This window comes from Callithrix jacchus, chromosome 6 (assembly GCF_049354715.1).
Source record: "Callithrix jacchus isolate 240 chromosome 6, calJac240_pri, whole genome shotgun sequence".
Classification (NCBI taxonomy): domain Eukaryota; kingdom Metazoa; phylum Chordata; class Mammalia; order Primates; family Cebidae; genus Callithrix; species Callithrix jacchus.
The window spans coordinates 21,215,140-21,234,776 of NC_133507.1; the positions used below are offsets into that span (position 1 = coordinate 21,215,140).

The following is a 19,637-nucleotide window of genomic DNA, read 5'->3' on the forward strand; positions in this document are numbered from 1 at the left end:
CTCTAAAGTCTTCTCAAGTCAACAAACTCTGAATTAGAAGGAAGGAGATTATTGGGCTTGGGGTTTTGAAATATCGAATCTGGAACAAATATCTCTGATTCTCAGTGTATATGTATGTGAACTAAGGCGGGGCAGGAGGGGAGGGGATGCATAATGGATATATTGCATCATGCAATACAGTCCTGGGTGGCGAGGAGTTAATGACTGCCAGTTGCCACACTCACACTATAGGAGTCTCCCGTTCGTCTGTGGGGAACCAGCTCCTTGCAGGGACCGCCTGAGTTTTTCTTGGGCCCAACTGAGTGATAAGCATACAAGGATGCCGGGCTGGGGGAGAAAATGAGTCATCAAGGTGGGACTCCCTTCTGGGACTCATCAGGAGAGTTTCTGAATGGCAGAGGCCTCTAACAAAAAAGACAGTCGGTTCTCCTCTAGTATTCTCTGCACACCTGCAGTTTAGGGCCTGATAGCTAGAGCTCCCCTTTGGGAAAGAATTGTAAGTGAATAAAATGGAGAAGATGAATCTGATGGAAAAGAAAACCAGTATTTTCACGATTCAGAAGTATACCGGAACGTCATAAAGGTTATACTTAACATACTCAGCCTAGAGTTCGTTCTAAAAGATCACGCCAAACCCCCTCTAACATGAATAAGGTGGTGAAAGTTCTGGTTACATGGAAAGATCAGACCCTTGCAGAACACTCACACGCACCTCATTTGTGTAGTATTAGCCCTTACCAAGCAGCTGGTATTCGCTCTATTTTAAAGATGAAGAAACAGACACTCAAAGATCGAGACCATGCTGGCCAACATGGTGAAATCCCGTCTCTACTGAAAATTCACAACTTAGCGGGGTGTGGTTGCTTGAACCCAGGAGGCAGAGGTTACAGTGAGCCAAGATCACACCACTGCACTCCAGCCTGGCAACAGAGCGAAACTCCATCTCAAAAAAAAAAAAAAAAAAAGTTCTTTCTTCTCTACAACAAATGCTCTCTAAAATACTGAGGAGAGCAAAGCATGAAAAACTTCAGGAGGTTTGTTTTTTTGTTTGTTTGTTTTTTTTGGAGACAGGATCTCATTTGGTCTTCTAGGCTGTACTGCAGTGGTGTGATCATGGCTCACTGCAGGCTGGACCTCCTCGGCTCATGCGATCCTCTCATCCTGAGTACTTAGCTTTCAGATTGCTGTCTAAAGGTTTTGTCATCTGGTAGTAGAGCTTGACAGTAGGCAAGATGTAACTGCCATCTTTATCGTATAGAGGTCTGTCCTACGGGAAAGACAACCAAATACTATAACAATTCTCAGGTCCAAGTACATGAAGGAGTTACCTAGTGCTATTTTAGAGATTTTGGATTTAACAAATGTTAATGTTGCACATTTCCTTCGATGTGCTTAAAATATGACCTGATTTGCCCCGACCTGGAATGTGCATCCAAGAATCCATGCATTTTAGAGCAAGGGACATCTGTACCCTCAGTTCCTTCCCCTGGCAAAGCGTTGACTAGAGGTGTTCTCTCTAACCTTGGCTCCCCATTGCGAGGTGACGGGTGGCAGGGACAAAGTGAAATGACCTCAAGAAAGGTCACGAGGCAGAGGAAGAGGAGGGAGGAGCATTTGGGAGCTAATCGCAACATAATGGTTATGCTCCATGCAGAGATAGAAAGGTGAATGGATTTGCTTTGTCCCACTGTGCCACAGACACAGGCCGCATTAGTTCCCTGTATCCCTAGGTCTATCTGTAATACAAACGGGCTCAAGATCTTCATTTTTCACGTAAATAATGTGGCTTACAGCTTAGTTTCGATTATGTGGTTGCCATGGCGGTTCCTCCAGTTGGCTCTTTTTCAGTGAAATGTAGAAAGGTATTTGTTAGGGGGCAGGGAGAACACACAGGGTTGGTGGGAAGGGCTCAGACACCTGGGCAGCCTTTGGGACCACAGGGAGTGCTGGGAATATGAGCTTCAATTCGGCAGGACCACAGCCTGACCTGGCAGCTGGAAAGAAGAAAGCAGGTTGTGTGAGATTTGGAGCTTAGAGCTTATTTATTCAGTCGAGCTGCTTGGGAAGTTTAATGAGGATTCAACCAGAATCCTTTTTGGGGGTTTCTCTTTGGGGTAACAAGCAGCGGAGGTGGAGAGTTCCAAGGAGAAGTACAGAGGCACCTGGCCCAGAGAGCCTGGACTTCTGCCAAGCTCATTAGCACTGATGGGTGAGAGGGGGCTGTGTTACCCTAATTCCACACCTGGCATTAAAACCGGGGGTAGCACTGCTTCCTTAAGCCTTGCCTCTCTCCCCGGCTGCCTTTGGAGAGCCCGCAGGTTGGAGGTGCAGCTGTGTTTATGATGCACATGCTGTTATGCTGGCAATCATGGATGGACTAAAGGGATCCATGAACCCCTTGAAACACGGGTTTGATTTTGTGGGTAGGTATCTTTTTCTGGGCTGTGGGTCTATATCTCATCAAAATCTCAGAGGGACCTTCCTTAATACAAAATGAAATTCACATGCTCTAGGGCTGGGCCTGCAAGGAACACTCTGGATAGAGGGATGCGGGCCCTGGGATCTCAGAGATGGCCATGCCTAGTTCCAGAGTTGACTTCTTCTGCATTCTGTCACTGAAGATGGTTGGCACCTTATTCTGGCCTCAAGGGGACAGTTTTTCAGGAACAGTTAACTTGTGTTAGTGACTCATCTGTCACTTTCCCATGTATGGATGTCTCTGTACTTCCCTCCCTGCACTCAGAATCACCTGGGAATGTTGAAGTGCTGAGGACCAGGCTGCACACAAAATGCTCTGATTTCACTGGTCTGGGATGGGACACCCTGGATGAAGATTCTCATGGGCAGCCAGGACTGATAACTCAGTGACAACAGCAGGCAGAGAAACAGAGAGGAGCAGGGGAAGGAAGGGTTTTCATCTCATCTGCCATTTTTGGTGACTGGTTTTTAGTGCCAGAAATGCTCTACTGTGAGGGTTTCAAAACTGGTTACCGACTCCTTCTGAGCTGGGAATATTCTTACCCACTGGTAATATATAGGGGAAGGGAAGTTGTCCATCTATTTGCAGGTATTTTTCATTTTACACTATATGTGTATACACACAGATGTACTCAAGTCCAGCATCTGGTCCCTGCACTCGAGAACACACAGCCCTAAAAGCCCCATGCGAAAGAACACCATACACAGTACACCACTTCGTTGCAGTTCCCTCTGTGAGGCCGCACTTCCTTCACTGACACTAGGAATCCTTCTCAGGCTCTTAGCAGAGGATGATGATAATAGCAGCTGTCACTCACTCTCCACAGTAAAGTGGCACAGTACACACCATTCTAGATGCTTTCCTTTCTTGGGATGGAGTCTCCCTCTGTTGCCTAGGCTGGAGTGCAGTGGTGTGATCTTGACTCACTGGCACCTCTGCCTCCAGTATTCAAGCAATTCTCCTCCCTTGGCCTCCCAAGTAGCTGGGACTACAGGTGTGCACCAACATGCCTGGCTAATTTCCATCTTTTTCGTAGAGATGGGGTTTCACCATGTTGGCCAGGCCGGTCTCGAACACCTGATCTCAGGTGACCTGCCCACCTCTGACTCCCAAAGTGCTGGGGTTATAGGCATGAGCCACTGCGCCCCGCCGATGCTTTTTGTGTGTAAAGTTAGTCTTCACAGCAGTCTGGTGAGGACTGTAGTATTATCATCATCCCCATTTTGCAGATAAGGAAACGAAGGCAAGAGAGCTTAAATAACTTTCTCAGATTTGTACCATAACAACAAAGCAGAACTGGGACTCAAACTCATGCACTTTGCCTCCTGAGCGTGTCTTTGAGCCACAGAGCCAGTCTTACTTGCCCAGCAGTGCTATAAGAAAAGCTAAGCAGAGACCGAAACCGGGGCGCACCAGCCACAAGAGCCAGAACCTTAATGTTCTTTTCCCTGTGACAGGCTTCATCCCCCCACCCCTCATCTTCGGGGCCGGCATCGACTCCACCTGCCTGTTCTGGAGCACGTTCTGTGGGGAGCAAGGTGCATGCGTCCTCTACGACAATGTGGTCTACAGGTACCTGTACGTCAGCATCGCCATCGCGCTCAAATCCTTCGCCTTCATCCTGTACACCACCACGTGGCAGTGCCTGAGGAAAAACTATAAACGCTACATCAAAAACCACGAGGGCGGGCTGAGCACCAGTGAGTTCTTTGCCTCTACTCTGACCCTAGACAACCTGGGGAGGGACCCTGTGCCCGCAAACCAGACACATAGGACAAAGTTTATCTATAACCTGGAAGACCATGAGTGGTGTGAAAACATGGAGTCCGTTTTATAGTGACTGAAGGAGGGCTGAACTCTGTATTAGTAATCCAAGGGTCATTTTTCTTAAAAAAAGAAAAAGTTTCTAAAAAAAACACACACACACAGAGGTACAGATGTGCACACACACACACACACACACATGCAGACAGACACACTGCCTTTGTCCTTTTTCTCAGCATCAGAGCCAGACAGGATTCAGAATAAGGAGAGAATGAGATTGTGTGGCGAGGTCCTGGAGGCCACTGGCGCGGCTGGGCCACAGAGTCTACTTTGAAGGCACCTCATAGTTTTCGCGATGCCAACAGCTGCAAGCAACCGGCACTGCCAAATTCAGGGAACAGTGGTGGCCAGCTTGGAGGATGGACATTTCCGGATATACATACACATATAAAACAGAAAACTTTTTTTTAAAGTTTACTAAAATAAAAAATTTTTTAAACCCCCAAGTTGAAAACATTGCCAGATTAAACACTAGTGACACACCCCGTGTCACCCTCCTCCTCCACATGGGGGTGGGGGCAGGCGCACAAGTGAGAGGAGTGTAAGCCTCACTCCTCTCCTTAACTTTCGCAATATGGGTCACTGTGTAGACGACTCACCCAGTCTGCCTGTGGTTCAAGGCCCCAGAGTTCTCTCAGTGATGCTAATGGGTGATCCGGCTGGAGTTTGTAATTGGCACCTCTCACCAGCTCCATTTCCATGTTCAAGACTGAGGGCCTGAGGGGGCCGGGTGGAGGGCCAGCACCTCCCCATGGCAGACATCCACCTTCCCCCAGCCCCACAGAGTGACCTCAGGAAGCAGTAGGCCTCACCTGGCTGTGACTGACCCGGCTCAGAGCCAGTGAGACCCAACACAGTCCAAATCATTTGCTTACATTTGCCAAACATTTTGCCACTTTTAAAAAGAAAAAAACACACAATGCATATGAATTTCAGACTGTTGTATGTATAATCCTCTAATACTATTTTTAACTACTTCTAAAATATGTGTTAACCCTTCAGTCATTAACACAGTTCTCTAGGGCGGATTTATTATGCTGGTTGCTTTTACTTTTTTTTCTCCTTTTTTAATGCACCAAAAATATGTGATACAAGGGATGCAATTAACCTATTGTAATTTTTATCATTTTATCCTCATTTGGATATTCTACAAAAACAAGAATATACAATGTGTTACAAGAAGGAAAAAAAATGCTTCAAAAAGAGAGTGTATATGCAGGCTGACTTTCAAAGAATCACTTTTGAGACAACAGGGGATAATGTGATGAATTGCAAATTTGCCTGTTAGCTTTCTTCACCATGATTCAGTGATCACTGTCATGGGAAGCCCTTTTATATTCATGCTTGACATTCCAAGAGGCTTTCTTTTCAGCCTGTGGAGGAGACACCCTTAGATGTGGGTTTGTGTGTATGGGTGCAATGGGAAAGAGGCACAGTTCCCCAGCACAAGCTGTTACGCAGTCTGTAGCATCTCTGATAGTGAATAGACCCCCAAGCTCCTGGAAGCTATCACATGTCCAATGCTTGAAAATGCCAGTGACATTTTCAGGGTCAGTCTTGAACTAAGACCCTTGTCTGTGTGTGTTTGGAAAGTGGCTGAACCTCAGAGAATGAACCTGTTATGATTTGGGGTAAGAATCACGTGGGAAAACCTCTTGCAACCAGCACACGTGGTCTCCTATGGCCATTTCCATAAGGGGACAGAGCTTAGGTAACGGCACGCACTCGTTCACACCCAACTAAGGGCTCAGCTGACATACCCCTCGTGCTGCCTCAGTGACATTTGTTCATGTCACACTCAGGGCCCCAGAAAAGAACTCAAAGGTTGATTGGTTGGTCTGCTCTTTCACTTTGGACACATTTGCAGTTTAGCCACAAGCTAACAAAAGAATCAGGAGGTAAAAAACGGTTGGGGGTGGGGAGGGTATTGCACCACATTTTTAATGAACATTGCAAATGAAGAGGCTTGAGTGACAATCCAAATCTAGAGAAAGCACTGCGCAAGAATGACCAAAAGAAAAGTTGTGTCGTGATGTGAGGCCACCGTGATCAGCTACCTGGGGCAGGATGCTTCCAAGACAGGCCTTTCATCTGCTTAGTGTTAGTATGTCTTTGCTGATGAAAATGGGGACACTCATCAGTACGTTAACTAGCAAAGGGGAGATGGTTCTCCAACCACTTCATAAAATGTGTGTGTTCTGTTGTTCCTAAGGCTTTGACACGAGCCTGTACAGCTTTTGGTTTGCTTTTGTTTTAAAAATGTATTGCTAATAGGTCACGCTTAGAGATTATTGCTTGGCCCTTCAAACTCAGTACACATACACTGAGGCCCTATGACCTAGTGTTTTATGGAACTATTTGCTTTCAGAGGAAAAGAAAAAAAAGAGGTTTTTTAAACTGTTTGCATTTTGAATTTTTTTTTTAAGATTTTAGGATGAATGTGAAAAAGATGTTAGAATAGCAGGAAGAAAACTCTGGGGCTGAGTTTTATCAGCAATTGGGTATAAATTTGAAGACCCGTGTTGCAAGATGGCTCTGAACTGTGTTGTGTCGTCTTTTAAAGTTTTAATTTTTCTTGTATACTACAGAACAGAAACCTCAGTCTAGTTTTCATTTGCCTTTTGTTCTCTGAAGAAGCATTGTACATACAACACTAGATCCAGCCCCTTGATTATCTGTTTGGTTTCAAGTGAATGAAGATTTCCTGGTAAGGTCTCCATTGGATTTACAGAATACAAAAATGTACGGGATGGAATAAACCTAGAAAGTGACTGCTAGAGTTCTCTCTCTTCTGCTACCAACTCTTACACCATCTTAGTTGAACGTGCCCAGGGATGGATGAAAAGCCTCTCTCCTCTGCTGAAACTGACAGATCTTTGTAACTCCTAGGTATAGACCAGGAAGGCTTGGATTTTGTTTTTGTTTTTTAGCCAATACCATTCCTTCCTATGAAGTGAGCACATTTTACAAAAGTGCCTCTCTCGGGGATGGGGTTTGCTGTCTTCTCTCAGCTGAGGCTGTGTGATGTCAGGCCTTGGCTGAGAGGAGGATACAGACTCCCTAGGGACACAGGGCTCCAGAAGGCCACAGCATGCCATGCCAGCTTTCCTCACAGCTAACGAAGGAGCAGGAATAGCCTCCTCTCATGGTCCCCCCAAGGAGCTTGCTGGGAACGCTTAACAGGTGAAATCATAACTGGAAACCAAGAGCTCCTAAGAAATCATTTGATAGATTTGCTAACGTCTTCCAAGCAGGAGGGAGCATCCCCTCCATAAAAATCCCTTCCTTTTCCCCATCTGATCATGGAATAGCTTGCCCTAGCGCTGACTTTTAAAGGTTGGTTGAGTGGCATCTGTACATTTCAGTCCTCCGATTCCACTGACCTGTGTCCAGTAATTGCCCTCCAGCTTCCCCTCACTCACACTATGGCAAGGCTTCCCAGCCCTTCTACTGGAAAAGCCTGCCGAAACATTCCACACGAGGGCAACCAGCCCGTCCCTGGGATGGTAGTCACACCACTCGAGGAATTTGCCCAGGAGAAAGAGTCTCTCATGGTTGCTAATGGATATTCTTTCACACCTTCCAGAGGAGGTCATTCATTGAAGAACATGTAAAATGGAGACAGATACATGTACTAAAAGAGAGAAACCTCCGAGGAAAAGTAGTTTCTGGCTCCCTGTCTGCCTGCCGGGCTGGTTTTCTTGCTGCCTGCTGCTTCCTGTCTAGGAAGTTTGGTTTCTTCTCTACCCAGCCATGCCTGCCAGACCTGTGTGGTCTGTTCTAAGCCCCGCTAGGAATCCCAGAGGCCCTACTCAGCAGTGCTAAGCTTATAGTCAATGTGTAGATGTCAATGCATCTGATCATTCAGTCAAGACCAGATGGACAGGATGAGCTTCTGTGGCAGCAGGGTGAAGTTTTGCTGTATTTTATTGTTGCTTGAATATTTGCTTTGGTTTGGTTTGGTTTAGATGAGGGAAGAAACCATGCAAGCAGTGTTTTCAGTCTAACAGGTGGAGAATACCTGCCACTGCCTGGTGCTCTTCTTACCTGACTATCTATCCAGCCAGAAGCCAGAGGGAAGTACCAGACACGGCAGAGGCCTGCTTACTCCAGTGGGCTCTGCCACTCTCCTCTGACTGACCTCCTCTCAACCATGATCCATGTTTCCCTTGAGAAGCTATTTCCCTTAGGTTAAAATCTACTTCAAATATCTAAGAGGTGCCAAATTCTCCAAGAGAGGGTGCTAGTGAAATTAACTGTGACCTGGAAAATTAGTTCAAGACTGAAATACAGTATTTATCCATTTTCTACCCTTCCTTCCTTTTTCATTACACTTGCTTCGCTCAACTCACTTGAAACTGCTACTCTTCCAACAGCTGCAAGAACGTAATCCCTTAGAGTCAACTGCCCTAAATGACACACCTTGGACCCCACACCCCTAGGGTATTGTCATTGCTCAAGAGTAAACTGGAAGAATCTCACTGGTGGAATATGCAGGGAAGATATTTTGTTCGGATGCCTCTGATGGGGCCTGTTGCCCAGAATAGCATGAGGAATCCACCCTAACTGCACGTGCACACACTCACACACACACACACACACACACACACACACACACCTGCCTCATCAGTAGCTTCAACAACCCAGCGTGCTTGGTCATCATGGCAGAGACAACAAGGGTTATAAAACCTAAAGTGAGAAATTTCAGAAAGCAAAGATGGCCCTGTCCCTCAGAAATCTGTGACTGCCATGGAGACAGAGCCAACAACTCACACTTCTCAAACTATCCACGTGGTAGCATAATTTTCTGCAGGGCTCCTTTTATTTGGAGGTGCATTATATGAGCTTGATATATCTGAAACGTGTTTTTTCATTCATTCCTTTACTTAAAATCTTGGCTATATGCCAGGTCCTAGATCAGATACAAAAGTGGAAAAGATCTGGTCCCTGCCCTCCAAGAACTCCCATTTCAATGAGCTGGATGGATCTGAACACAAACAAAACCAATGGGATAACAAAATTAAGAGCTAGGGTCTGTCTGTGGATAAGGAGAGCCAATTCGTGGCAGTGGTGAGTTCTGCCTCATGGCAGCAAGAATTGGGAAGGCTCTAGAGAGAGGTTGGCCCAGAAACTAAGAACTAAAGAGCAGTGAGTGCCTTTTGGGGAGACGGTGAGAAGATGAGGGGCAGAAGGGGCACCGAGAGCGAGCCACCAAAACACATTCACAACTTTTTTCTGTAACGGGCCAAGTAGTAAACATTTTAGACTTTGTGAGCAGTCTCTCTTGCAACTACTCAACTGTTGTAGTACCGTGAGATCTGCCATAGACCATAGGTAAACAAATGGGCTATGTTCCAATAAACCTTATTTACAAAGACAATCCGTGGCTGAGGGAAGGCCGCAGTGTGCCGATCTCTGTTCTCATGCACAGGGAAGGCCTCAAGCAGCACTGTATGTTTGAGGGACCCTAGCGGCTGAGCATAGGTGAGGCCGATCCTAGTGCCTAAGACTCTGCTGTAGCGCAGGCCGGGACATACCTAGGAAGGGACCCTGAGCTAGGTGTCTGTCGGCCCTGACACCTGACCATGAGACTCTAATTGAGATACCTCATTTCCAAGATAAGTAAGTGCCCCTTTTCTGTCATGTAACTAAAGGCAACATTATTTTTCTCTTGTGTGATGTGGGGAGATTTGAACTGTGTAGTCTACATTCCCATTCAGCTGTGACACTGGGTAGCTGGACTGCAGTAACCATCCTTTTTTTCTTAAGTGATAGAAATGGGCACATGTGGAAGAAATGTAGGAAGTAGGAAAAGAAGAGTCAGTCCAGATACCAAATAGTATTTCCAATCCTTTGCCTCCCCACAACCAACACAAAACACTGGCACCCTAAAGCTAACAGATACACCACATGAAATACTTGGTAAGCACTAATAACTACTACTAATCGTAGCTAACATTTCTCAAGCATTTACTATGAACCTGCTGCTGGCCAAGCTTATTTCATGTATTAGCTCATTTAATCTCAACCATGACCCTGTGACATAGGAGCTATTATGGCCTTTATTTTACAGCGGAAGAAAATGAGGCTTGGAAGCTTCCAGAACTGGCACAAATTCACAAAGCAGAGCTGGGATTCAAACCCAGGTCTATGAACTCTGTGTCCTTAAAAAGCTCTCCTTATTCCCAGACAGACCCATAACCTCTATGGATACTACCTCCCTACTGGGCAAGACACGGACCCCCCCCCCCCCCGCAACCTTTAGACCACTGATCAGGAAGACTCTGGCCCAAGTGAACTATGGGGCCCCACACACTCTCACAGGCCTCCTAATGTAACAGCCAGGACCCCATGCCAGCTGTGTTACAGGGATGTATGCTTTCATTTGTCCTTCTTGCTCTTAACCCCTGATCTCAGTGATCCATTGATAGAAGGTATTTTACCTGAAATGGACAGATAAAAGGAATCAGATAGGAGACGCCACTCTAATGCATTCTGAAATGCACTCTCAAAGCACCAAGATGCCAGGGAGGCACTCCACAGCATCATCAGCTCTCTTGGGGAGACCTAGATAACTGCCACGCCTGGCACCCCTGAAGTCTACAGCATCAACCACAAGAAATCAGCTCTGGCCGCAGGGCTTCAAACACGCTAAAGCTGGTCCCCAGTTGGATATGTCTTGCTCTATTCTCAGATTCCAGGCTTTTAGGAGCAGAATATCCATACATTTCCATTTCTGTAATAATGACCCAGGTCAACAATCAGGAGTTGGTGATTACCATAAATTTTGAATTTTTTCCCATCAGGTAGAATTATGTTCTTGTGCCATGAGCAAATGGAACAACATAGTAAGTTTTCTGGAGGTTTCACATTCTGTAGGTGGACATTTTTGCCATCACAATAATGTTTTTCTTAACATTGTTAGCCTTAGAGAAGACTCTCACACTAACCTTATAGAAGATTGCTCTCATGGAGACATGTCTGGCAACACTATTTGATTTTATAATCTAAGGCCATAAAATGAGTTGGAAGCATAGGATTTACAAAATGTTGTTACGGAAGGATCCCAACTGAGCACAAATGGTGCTCCCATCCGCACTTAAAGGGAGAGAAGGGGCCAGGAAGCTCATGTTTATTAAACACCTGCCACCCACGTGCCGGGTTCTATGAATTCATGATCCCAGGTACTGCTCCCAGCAGCCTTCTCCCACCAGCCCTACGAGGTAAGTATGCATTTTTTCCACTTTACAGGTCTGAAAATGAAAGCTCAGCAAATCCAACCTTTCTAAGATGACGTAGCTAGTTTATAAAGCCACCAGGAGCCAATGACAGATCTGATTCCTAAACCAGCGCTCTTTCCGCTACAGCACACAGCCCCCGAAGTTAGAACACAGAACTGGCTTCTTAGGAAGCCTCTACAAAGCCAACAGGGTGTCTTACCTGTGGGAAACCCTAGCAGGAGTCTATGGTTTCACAGAGAAGTGAGCCAAGAGTTGGAGGTGAGAACCTCTGCAAAATTTGGCCTATGGGCACCGGAATCTAGGTTTCACTTTGATCATTAAATGTTAAACATTTTACAACACTTTTCCTTTCTCCCTCAACCTTAGCCACGTCAGCAGGAATTTCCCAGCCATTCATCAGCCTTTATCTTATTCATTCTGCTGAGGAGGGATCAACCCCAGCTCTCTAACTTCTGTCCCACCCTTCCCAACTCCCATGCCCACGTCTTTTAGAGGAGCCCCAAGCCTATAAGAACTTGGGCCTTGTGAGAGCTAAGGAAGCATGCTCCAACTTGCTAAGGCCTCAGGTTTCAGCTTCAAAATCTCGAGAAAAGGATTGACATTTCCAAACTGTCACCTTTTGTACCACTGGGTCAAAGTCTAAAGAGGACAAATGAATGGACAGGGACTTCTGTGGCCTCATGTTGCCTATTACTGAACGGGGGAGCTGCATGTCGCAGTCAATGAGCCCTGCACAGCTTGTGAATCATCACAGGGACTAGTTGTGTTTTTAATATCTTTAAAACGAAACCACAGCATCTATTTGGGAAAGGTGGCATAGGCTTACAAACCTTGCTCCAAAGAGGATATCGTTTTACCCAGCGTGCAGTCCATATCTGTGGCTACAAAGAAAGCAAAGTGTCCTGAATGCTGGAGGAGAAAGCGTGACATTGTGATGCCAGGCCGTTTTCTCCGACACTCAGCAGTCTCTTCAGTAGAGGTGTACGGTGACACACACAGCCCTAGAACACAAGGTCTGTCACTAGCGATTTACATAAGACAAGGATAAATTATTGACTGGGATACATCTTACTCGTCACCAACATCTGCCTGGCTGTTGGGATGGTCACGCAGATAAATGCCCTTCTCAGAAAGGATATTTGGCCTTCAAAAAGGTCTCTGGGCTCAGAATCTGGCCCCTTGGGGTTACATGGAATGAAACCCAGCACTTTATTGCTTCGACTGCCTACTCTTTTGTCCCTTCGCTGCAAAGCCATCATGCTATTGAGTAAGCCTGACAAAAAGTAGGAGAAGCAGAAAAGACCGATCTCTTTTTCCTCTTGGCTCTTCTTCCCTCCTCCCCCTTTAGGCACAGAGTACCAAGACATTGAGACTGAGAAAACCTGTCCCGAATCACATTCACCTTCAGAAGACTCCTTTGTGAGAAGCTGAGGGCCTGGCCCTCTTCCTCTTCCTGCAGAGAACAGCCCACCACCACCCACAGAACCTCGCGGGCCTCACTTAGCGTGCTCCTCCCTGCCCAAGAACCTGAGGGTCCCCATGTGGATTATCCAGCCAGTGTGTGGTCCTTTGAGGCCTCAAGCACAGGCCTATGATGAGGACTAAGGAGGTGACCTATGGTCAGGCGCATTCCCAACAGCTGTCAGAGTAGGCATTTTTCCTGGGTCTCTTAAAAAGTCATGCCGACCTGGTGTGCAAATTCCCTTCTGCCCATCCCTCCTCTGCCTCCTCTGGGGATGTCTTGCCAACATGCTTTCCAAACTCCCCTCTTGGGAATGCTCCTCTGACCGAGGGCTTCAGCAGTTTTAATGACATCAGCCAAGGGGGGCAAAGACCACCCTGTCGCACAGAACGGAGGGGAAAAAAGCACATACTCAATAGATTTTTGAGTGTGGTATTCTGTATTTTTGCAGCTTATATTTTCCAAATGAGCAGTTTAGAAATATGTGATGTAAAGTACATTCTGTACGTTTGCTGAAAATTATATTAAAAGCACTATTTTAATTCTTCCTCTGTCTCATGCTGTAATCTCTGTTACCTTTCTTGTGCCTTCAGGTAAAACGTTTCTAAAAGACTCTGGAGAGTATCTCTGGCCATGTGTGTTCTATATTTATGGGCTTTGAGATTATGGACTTAAGAGAGTATGAGCTTTAGAACCAAAAAGAGACCGGAGTTCAAATCCCTACCCCAGCACTTGCTGCTGGTGTGATGTTAATGTGATCTGACTTCTCTTAGCCCCCGTTTCACCGTTTGTAAAATGGGAATATTAACGCCTGCTTCATACAACTATGTAATACTTAAATTAGATCACGTGTAAAGGTACCAAGTACAACACACAGCACAGAAACTGTCATTGTTCATTACTGCCTCAACCACTGGCTGGAATTAGATGCTCCCAGCACTGATGCAGCTTCTGCTGATACATGGTCCTATCCTGTCACTGTCTGGATTTCATTTCTGATTCTCCCACTGTCTGGAAAGCCTAGGAGACAGGCAATTGGCTTCATCTCACAACAGCCCCACTGTCTGGGGTAGTGCATGTCATTCAGTGGGTGATCAATCCATATGCAAATGATTAAATGATGAAAAAACAGCCTCAGACCCAGTCCCCTTCCTCAGTGGAAACTACAGCATTAGTCTACCTTTCTACACAAGCCACCCAGTGGCTTTCCCATACCTTGCTAGGCCTCTTTGTAATTGGCTGGCTTCACTTCCACATCTTAATTAGTTCACTGGATGGACTGCGACCTCATTTGAGCAGGTAGGTTGGGTTGACACTTGCCAATGACTTGCAGAATGGAGTCCCCACTGCATTACGCCCCTGACCAGACTGGAGCTGCAAGCATGGATGCTTGCCAGAATTCTGTGCCTTGTCTTTCGGGTAAAGGAGCTAGAATGGCTCCACTTGTCGTATGGGCTAGCCACATAACTGACTCACTTTTCTTCATAGCTCTCTCCATCCTGAATCTTGTCCTTATAGCCCATCATCCACTGTAGTAGAGCTCACCCCAAATCAAAGCTTGTCAAATCTATTATTACTTGAAGATTGCACCCACCTTAGCCCTGAGTTGTCTTTTCACTCTGAGGCCTTAGGGGGTCAGGAAAGAGTGTGTTTGACCTTTTTCAAGGCCTAATTATAGGTCATTGGTGCCTTAGGGGATTCTTTTTTGTTCTGGCCCTGTTACTTATGTGATTTATTTTTATTATTATTTTTTTTTTTTTGCAAAGCAACATGATTTATTCTCTCTGGTGTAAAAATCCAAGAAAAATGCAATTTCAACATTCTCTGTCCTGATGTGAAAAGATGCTGAAGCAGCTGAAAAAGTCTGTGGTTCCTCCTGGGCTTCACCTGCACCAGAAATTCCGATGGAGGCAGAAGAAGGGAAAGGAGTAGGGAAAGGCCATCGCTTAAGCTGTCAGTGTGTTCAGGCCCACTTTTTACATTTGTTTTTATCTATAGTCTAGTTTATTTTCCCTGGCTACCATTTCCCCATAAAGGTGGTCAAGTTAAAGAAAGCTTATTCTCGGCCGGGCGCGGTGGCTCACGCCTGTAATCCCAGCACTTTGGGAGGCCGAGGCAGGTGGATCACGAGGTCGAGAGATAGAGACCATCCTGGTCAACATGGTGAAACCCCATCTCTACTAAAAATACAAAAAATTAGCTGGGCATGGTGGCACGTGCCTGTAATCCCAGCTACTCGGGAGGCTGAGGCGGGAGAATTGCCTGAACCCAGGAGGCAGAGGTTGTGGTGAGCCGAGATCGCACCATTGCACCCCAGCCTGGGTAACAAGAGCGAAACTCCGTCTCAAAAAAAAAAAAGAAAGCTTATTCTCTCCATTTTATCTCAGCCTTACAAAAACATATTCTTATAGTCAGGAGATTCATCTTTCAGTAGTTAAGTGGGTTCGTGAGAAATCTGTCTATAAGGGCTGTCCAACTGTTAAAAACTCATGGCTTCATCAGACCCCCCAGATGTCCCCTCTTCCCAATGTCCTCTCAGCTGTGTGGGCCACCAGAGCCTTGAACTACATACACAGCGGCTCATCTTCCAGACCTGAAAGTCCAACTTGACCTCCTTCCCAGTCTTCAAGAAAGGGTTAGCCATGCAGTCAAGCATCTGGCTCAACCAAAACCACAGCAGGCTGTTTCTGTGGTCCCATAACGTTGATTCAGGAGCACTCACACGTCCGCTTTACAAAGAGCCTTCTATCTTCTCTGTAGGCTTCGTTACTTAAGGAGCCTTTAAAAAGTCTCAACCTTCTTGAGTTATAATATTTCTAGTTATAAAATACATGAACATGTATTTATGGGATGCCCAAAGGAGGGCACTTCAGATCTTCCAGAATCCTGCTTCTCTGTTGCTCATAAAATGAAGGGGTGAAATAAAGAAGATAGAACAGCAAGCTAGGGTGACCAATGCATGAGCTTGACCAGGGACTTGAACTCGGTATGACAGGTGCCCCGGTCTCCTTCGGAGAGGAAGTTTCCTCCTATGAGGCTTCTCTACAGCACACATCACTGGGCCTTTCAGCACAATATGTAGGTGCAACTGAAACATCCTCACAATGAGAAGGAAATGGAAGGCCCCTGTCCCCAGACTCTACACCCCTCAGCTGGCAGCTGGCTCCTTTTTTCCTTCCGAAGCTTACCTCACCCTCCATCTTATACTTCCATTTCTGTGGGGAATCATTCTGTATTGAGACAACTATATTTTCATGGTAAAAATTACTGTTTGATGTAACCATTAAAGAAGATCTCAAAGCAAATGACAGTTCTTTCCCATTGTTTGTAAAATCATCATTTTCTAGCTCTAAGTTTTGGGCATGTGACTAGACATGACGATGCAATACTACAAAAGGAGACGTTCCTCTTCAGCAGGAGGTTGGAGATGAGATTTTCTTTCCACCGCATCTGTGCCTGCACATGTGATGCTTGAAGGGTCATATAACTGTCGGTGATTGTCTCAGGTGCTACGAGTGGATTTATTCTGGCAAAGTCCCTGAGGCAGCTGCTGGGGAGGAGAGTGCAGAGTGAAGACCTGTGCTGGGTGAGGAGGGAGCCGAATGGGCCTGAGGAGGCCTCACTCTGACTTGGTCTCACCCTCTGCTTCCTGCATCCCATGCTGTCTGGGAAGATGGACCCTGAGGAAGATGGTTGGTTTCATTCCATATTTCAAATGGATCTATGTCAGATTAAAGCAAGGCCATGACTTTCAGCAGGTTAATATGGACAGGACTCCGTGAAGTCCTCTGCACATAGTGGGCACTTCATAACTGAGGGAAATAGGAGAGCAGGATGACTTAAGGGAGGGGTCCCCAACACCCCTAGCCACAGAACGGTACCTGTGTATGGCCTTTTAAGAACAGGCTACACAGGAGGAGATGAGTGGTGGGCGAGCCAGCCTTACCGCCTGAGCTCTGTCTGCCTCCTCTGAGATCAGCAGCAGCAGCATTAAGGCATGGACTGTGCTGTGAACTGCGTATGCGAGGGATCTAGGTTGTGCTCCTTGTGAGACTCTAGTGCCTGAGGATAGTTCTATCAGGATACCATCCCCACACGTCCCACCCCCAACTCTCTCCATCCATGGAAAAGTTGTCTTCCACGAAGCCAAAAAGGTTAGGGACCGCTGGCTTAGGGGAAAGAGCAGCTAACAGGTTTATATCCCGGGGGTTCAACCGCTTTTCAGCCTGGCCAGGTTAGCAAGTCAAGATTCACTCTAAACCGCAATCTTCACGTGGCTATGAAATGAAAGAGCCTCCTGCTTGGCAGAGACATCATGAGAATTCAGTGTGTGCATACAGCCTAGCATCAGTCCACGGCGGGGCTCAGAAGTCATGAGTTTCGTTGAGAAGTCTCATTTCTAGCCATATAAATACAAAACCACTTCGTTTGCCAATATTTTTTACCACTCTTTTCTTTGGGAACCCTCTTTCCTGCTGAGTAGCGACTCCCTTAATGATTTCTCAGTCAATTCCTTAATGTTTTAGTCATTTCTACTTATAGAAAGAGCTTTGCTTCACTCATTAAGATCCAGTCTTGACTACTTGAGAACTTCATCTTCAAATACCATTTAACCCCCACAAAGGCAGGCCTGGCCTGTGGCTTGGGGAACCTATAGTGAACGAGGAAGTGTGGTCTGCCCTCTCCTACCCTTTGCCTCTTCCCTGCCCCAACTGGGCTCCAGATGGAGGTGTGGGAGCTGAAGAGGGGTGTGAGGTGCATTCAGCTGACTGCACATGGCTAAGCTTGCTGCTGTCACTGACCATCACTACTAATCGGCTCCATCTGTCAAGTGTCTGGAGGCAGGCAGGCTCCCGTAAGCCCAACTGAAGGAGAAAACCATCCAACAGCTCCCTTCTGCTCTGGGGCTCCCTTTTGAGAGGCAGCTCCAACTCCCAGCGAACTCTTAGTTACCAGCTAACAGTTCTATCCCACTGCAACAAGCACTGGTTACCCCTGCATGGGTTAGTCCCAGGAAAGTTCACAGCCCAGCCTCATCATTCCTTTTAGCTTGAACTCTAGGTCTGAAGTATAAGAAGGGCTCTTAGTCCCAGCTCTGAGTAACAGGTAGCTTCCAAGGGCTGTCCTTGCCTCCCTCCTCCATGGTCCCATCTTTTCAGTGTACTCCCCACACCTCTTCTCAGCCAGCTCTGATAGCAACAAGACATGTTGTCAAGTCCACAGGCTGCGAGGACTTACAACCAGGATATGACCCCCAAAGTTTATAAGCCATGCTTTGGGGACACCCCTCCCAAACAGTGCCTCGCTTCATCAACGTTACTCTTCTCACCCAAAAAGGTGACCTCTCATGCTCTTTTCCAGCCCTTTGTGTGTTTTGGGAATGGGAGTCTACAGGGTGGGAACAAGGAGTTGTAGTGTGAATTTTTCTGAAAGGAGAAGAACTCAAAAGATCACCACCTGCAGGCCATACCACCACACTATACAAATATCATGGAAAGAGGAAGGCCAGCCAATAGGTGGCAATGATGAGAGATGACACTACCTCCCAATTTTTCATAACGAGCACCCACCCAGCCTTCAACCATCTTCTAGCCTCCAGGTAGCTATGTCTTTGTAGACTTTGCACTTAAAGAATATTGCCTCGAAGCCTGCTATGGAGCCCTGTATCCTCTAAGGAGCTATGGAGAGATCCAAGGAGAACCTGTACTCAAACTTTCAATCTAGATTGAGGTGAAACAAACATCCACATAATACAAAGACCCCTATCAGATCCCTGTATATTCAAGGGCTCCTACTGCACGGCAGGGACATGAGAGTGACGGGCATTTGGAGAGGAGAGAATCCCTATGACCTAGAATCGCCAGAAGCAGCGTTCTGAAGGACTTGGAGTGTGCAAAGACCCAAAAGGAAAAATCTCTCATTTACGCTTCAGGTACAATGCTTTGCCCTGCCCATAGAAATTGTTTCTGAAAGGAGGCAGGGCAGTGGTTACAGAAGTATAATGTCTATGAATAGACACTAGGATCACAACAATGTACCAGGTGCTGGATGAAATTCTTTACAAAACTGTCTTCTCATTTAATCTTTGCAAGCCCCTGTGAAATAAGAATCATTTCACACCAGTCCCTTAGCTGGGGTTTGAGTCTCAGTTCCTCTACTTGCCATCTGTATGATCTGTTTCCTCATCAATAATATGGGGATAATCATACTTACTCCATAAGAAGATTGTAAGGATTCGGTGAGATGATGATTCTAAATCACTTAGTCCTATGCCTGGACCCTAGAAAATATCCAAGAAATGCAAGGGCTTTTCCTCCACTTCAGCACATAGAAAACACATTCTCTCATATTTCCAGGTCATCTGACAGAGTGTTACATTTTTACAGAGCTAACTTGCATGGGTAAATAATTATAACAGCAATTATCTCCCTGAGGGCAATTATTTGCCATCACCATTTGCACCCACCGAAATTACATGCACAAGAAACAGAGTCACCCATTGGCAGACAAACGTAATTAAATTGGAAGAATGGCATCCAATGGCTGATTGGATTAATAAAAGAAATTTATTCCCTAGAGGTATTTTAGAAATGCTTCTCCAAGCTAGATCCTATTTTTTAAAAGCTTGTAC

General features: G+C 46.1%; 1 protein-coding gene and 1 long non-coding RNA gene across 10 annotated transcripts in view; one reads left to right on the forward strand and one right to left on the reverse strand.

The window, feature by feature from the left end:
• The window catches only part of SLCO3A1 (solute carrier organic anion transporter family member 3A1), an 829,245-nt gene extending 815,692 nt beyond the window's left edge, over positions 1–13,553 (forward strand). For 7 of the 9 annotated variants that reach the window (XM_078326842.1, XM_078326843.1, XM_078326840.1 and 4 more), the window contains one exon: positions 3,937–7,078. In XM_078326842.1, coding sequence (XP_078182968.1) covers positions 3,937–4,316 — 380 coding nt within the window. In that variant the 3' untranslated portion in view covers positions 4,317–7,078. Of the gene's footprint in view, positions 1–3,936; positions 7,079–12,892 lie in introns of those variants that run through there. The other 2 variants (XM_008998363.4, XM_078326845.1) reach the window with 1 other exon arrangement.
• LOC128932499 (uncharacterized) overlaps positions 1–19,637 on the reverse strand; it is a 160,575-nt gene that overhangs the window by 12,420 nt on the left and 128,518 nt on the right. The gene's annotated exons all lie outside the window — the stretch shown is intronic.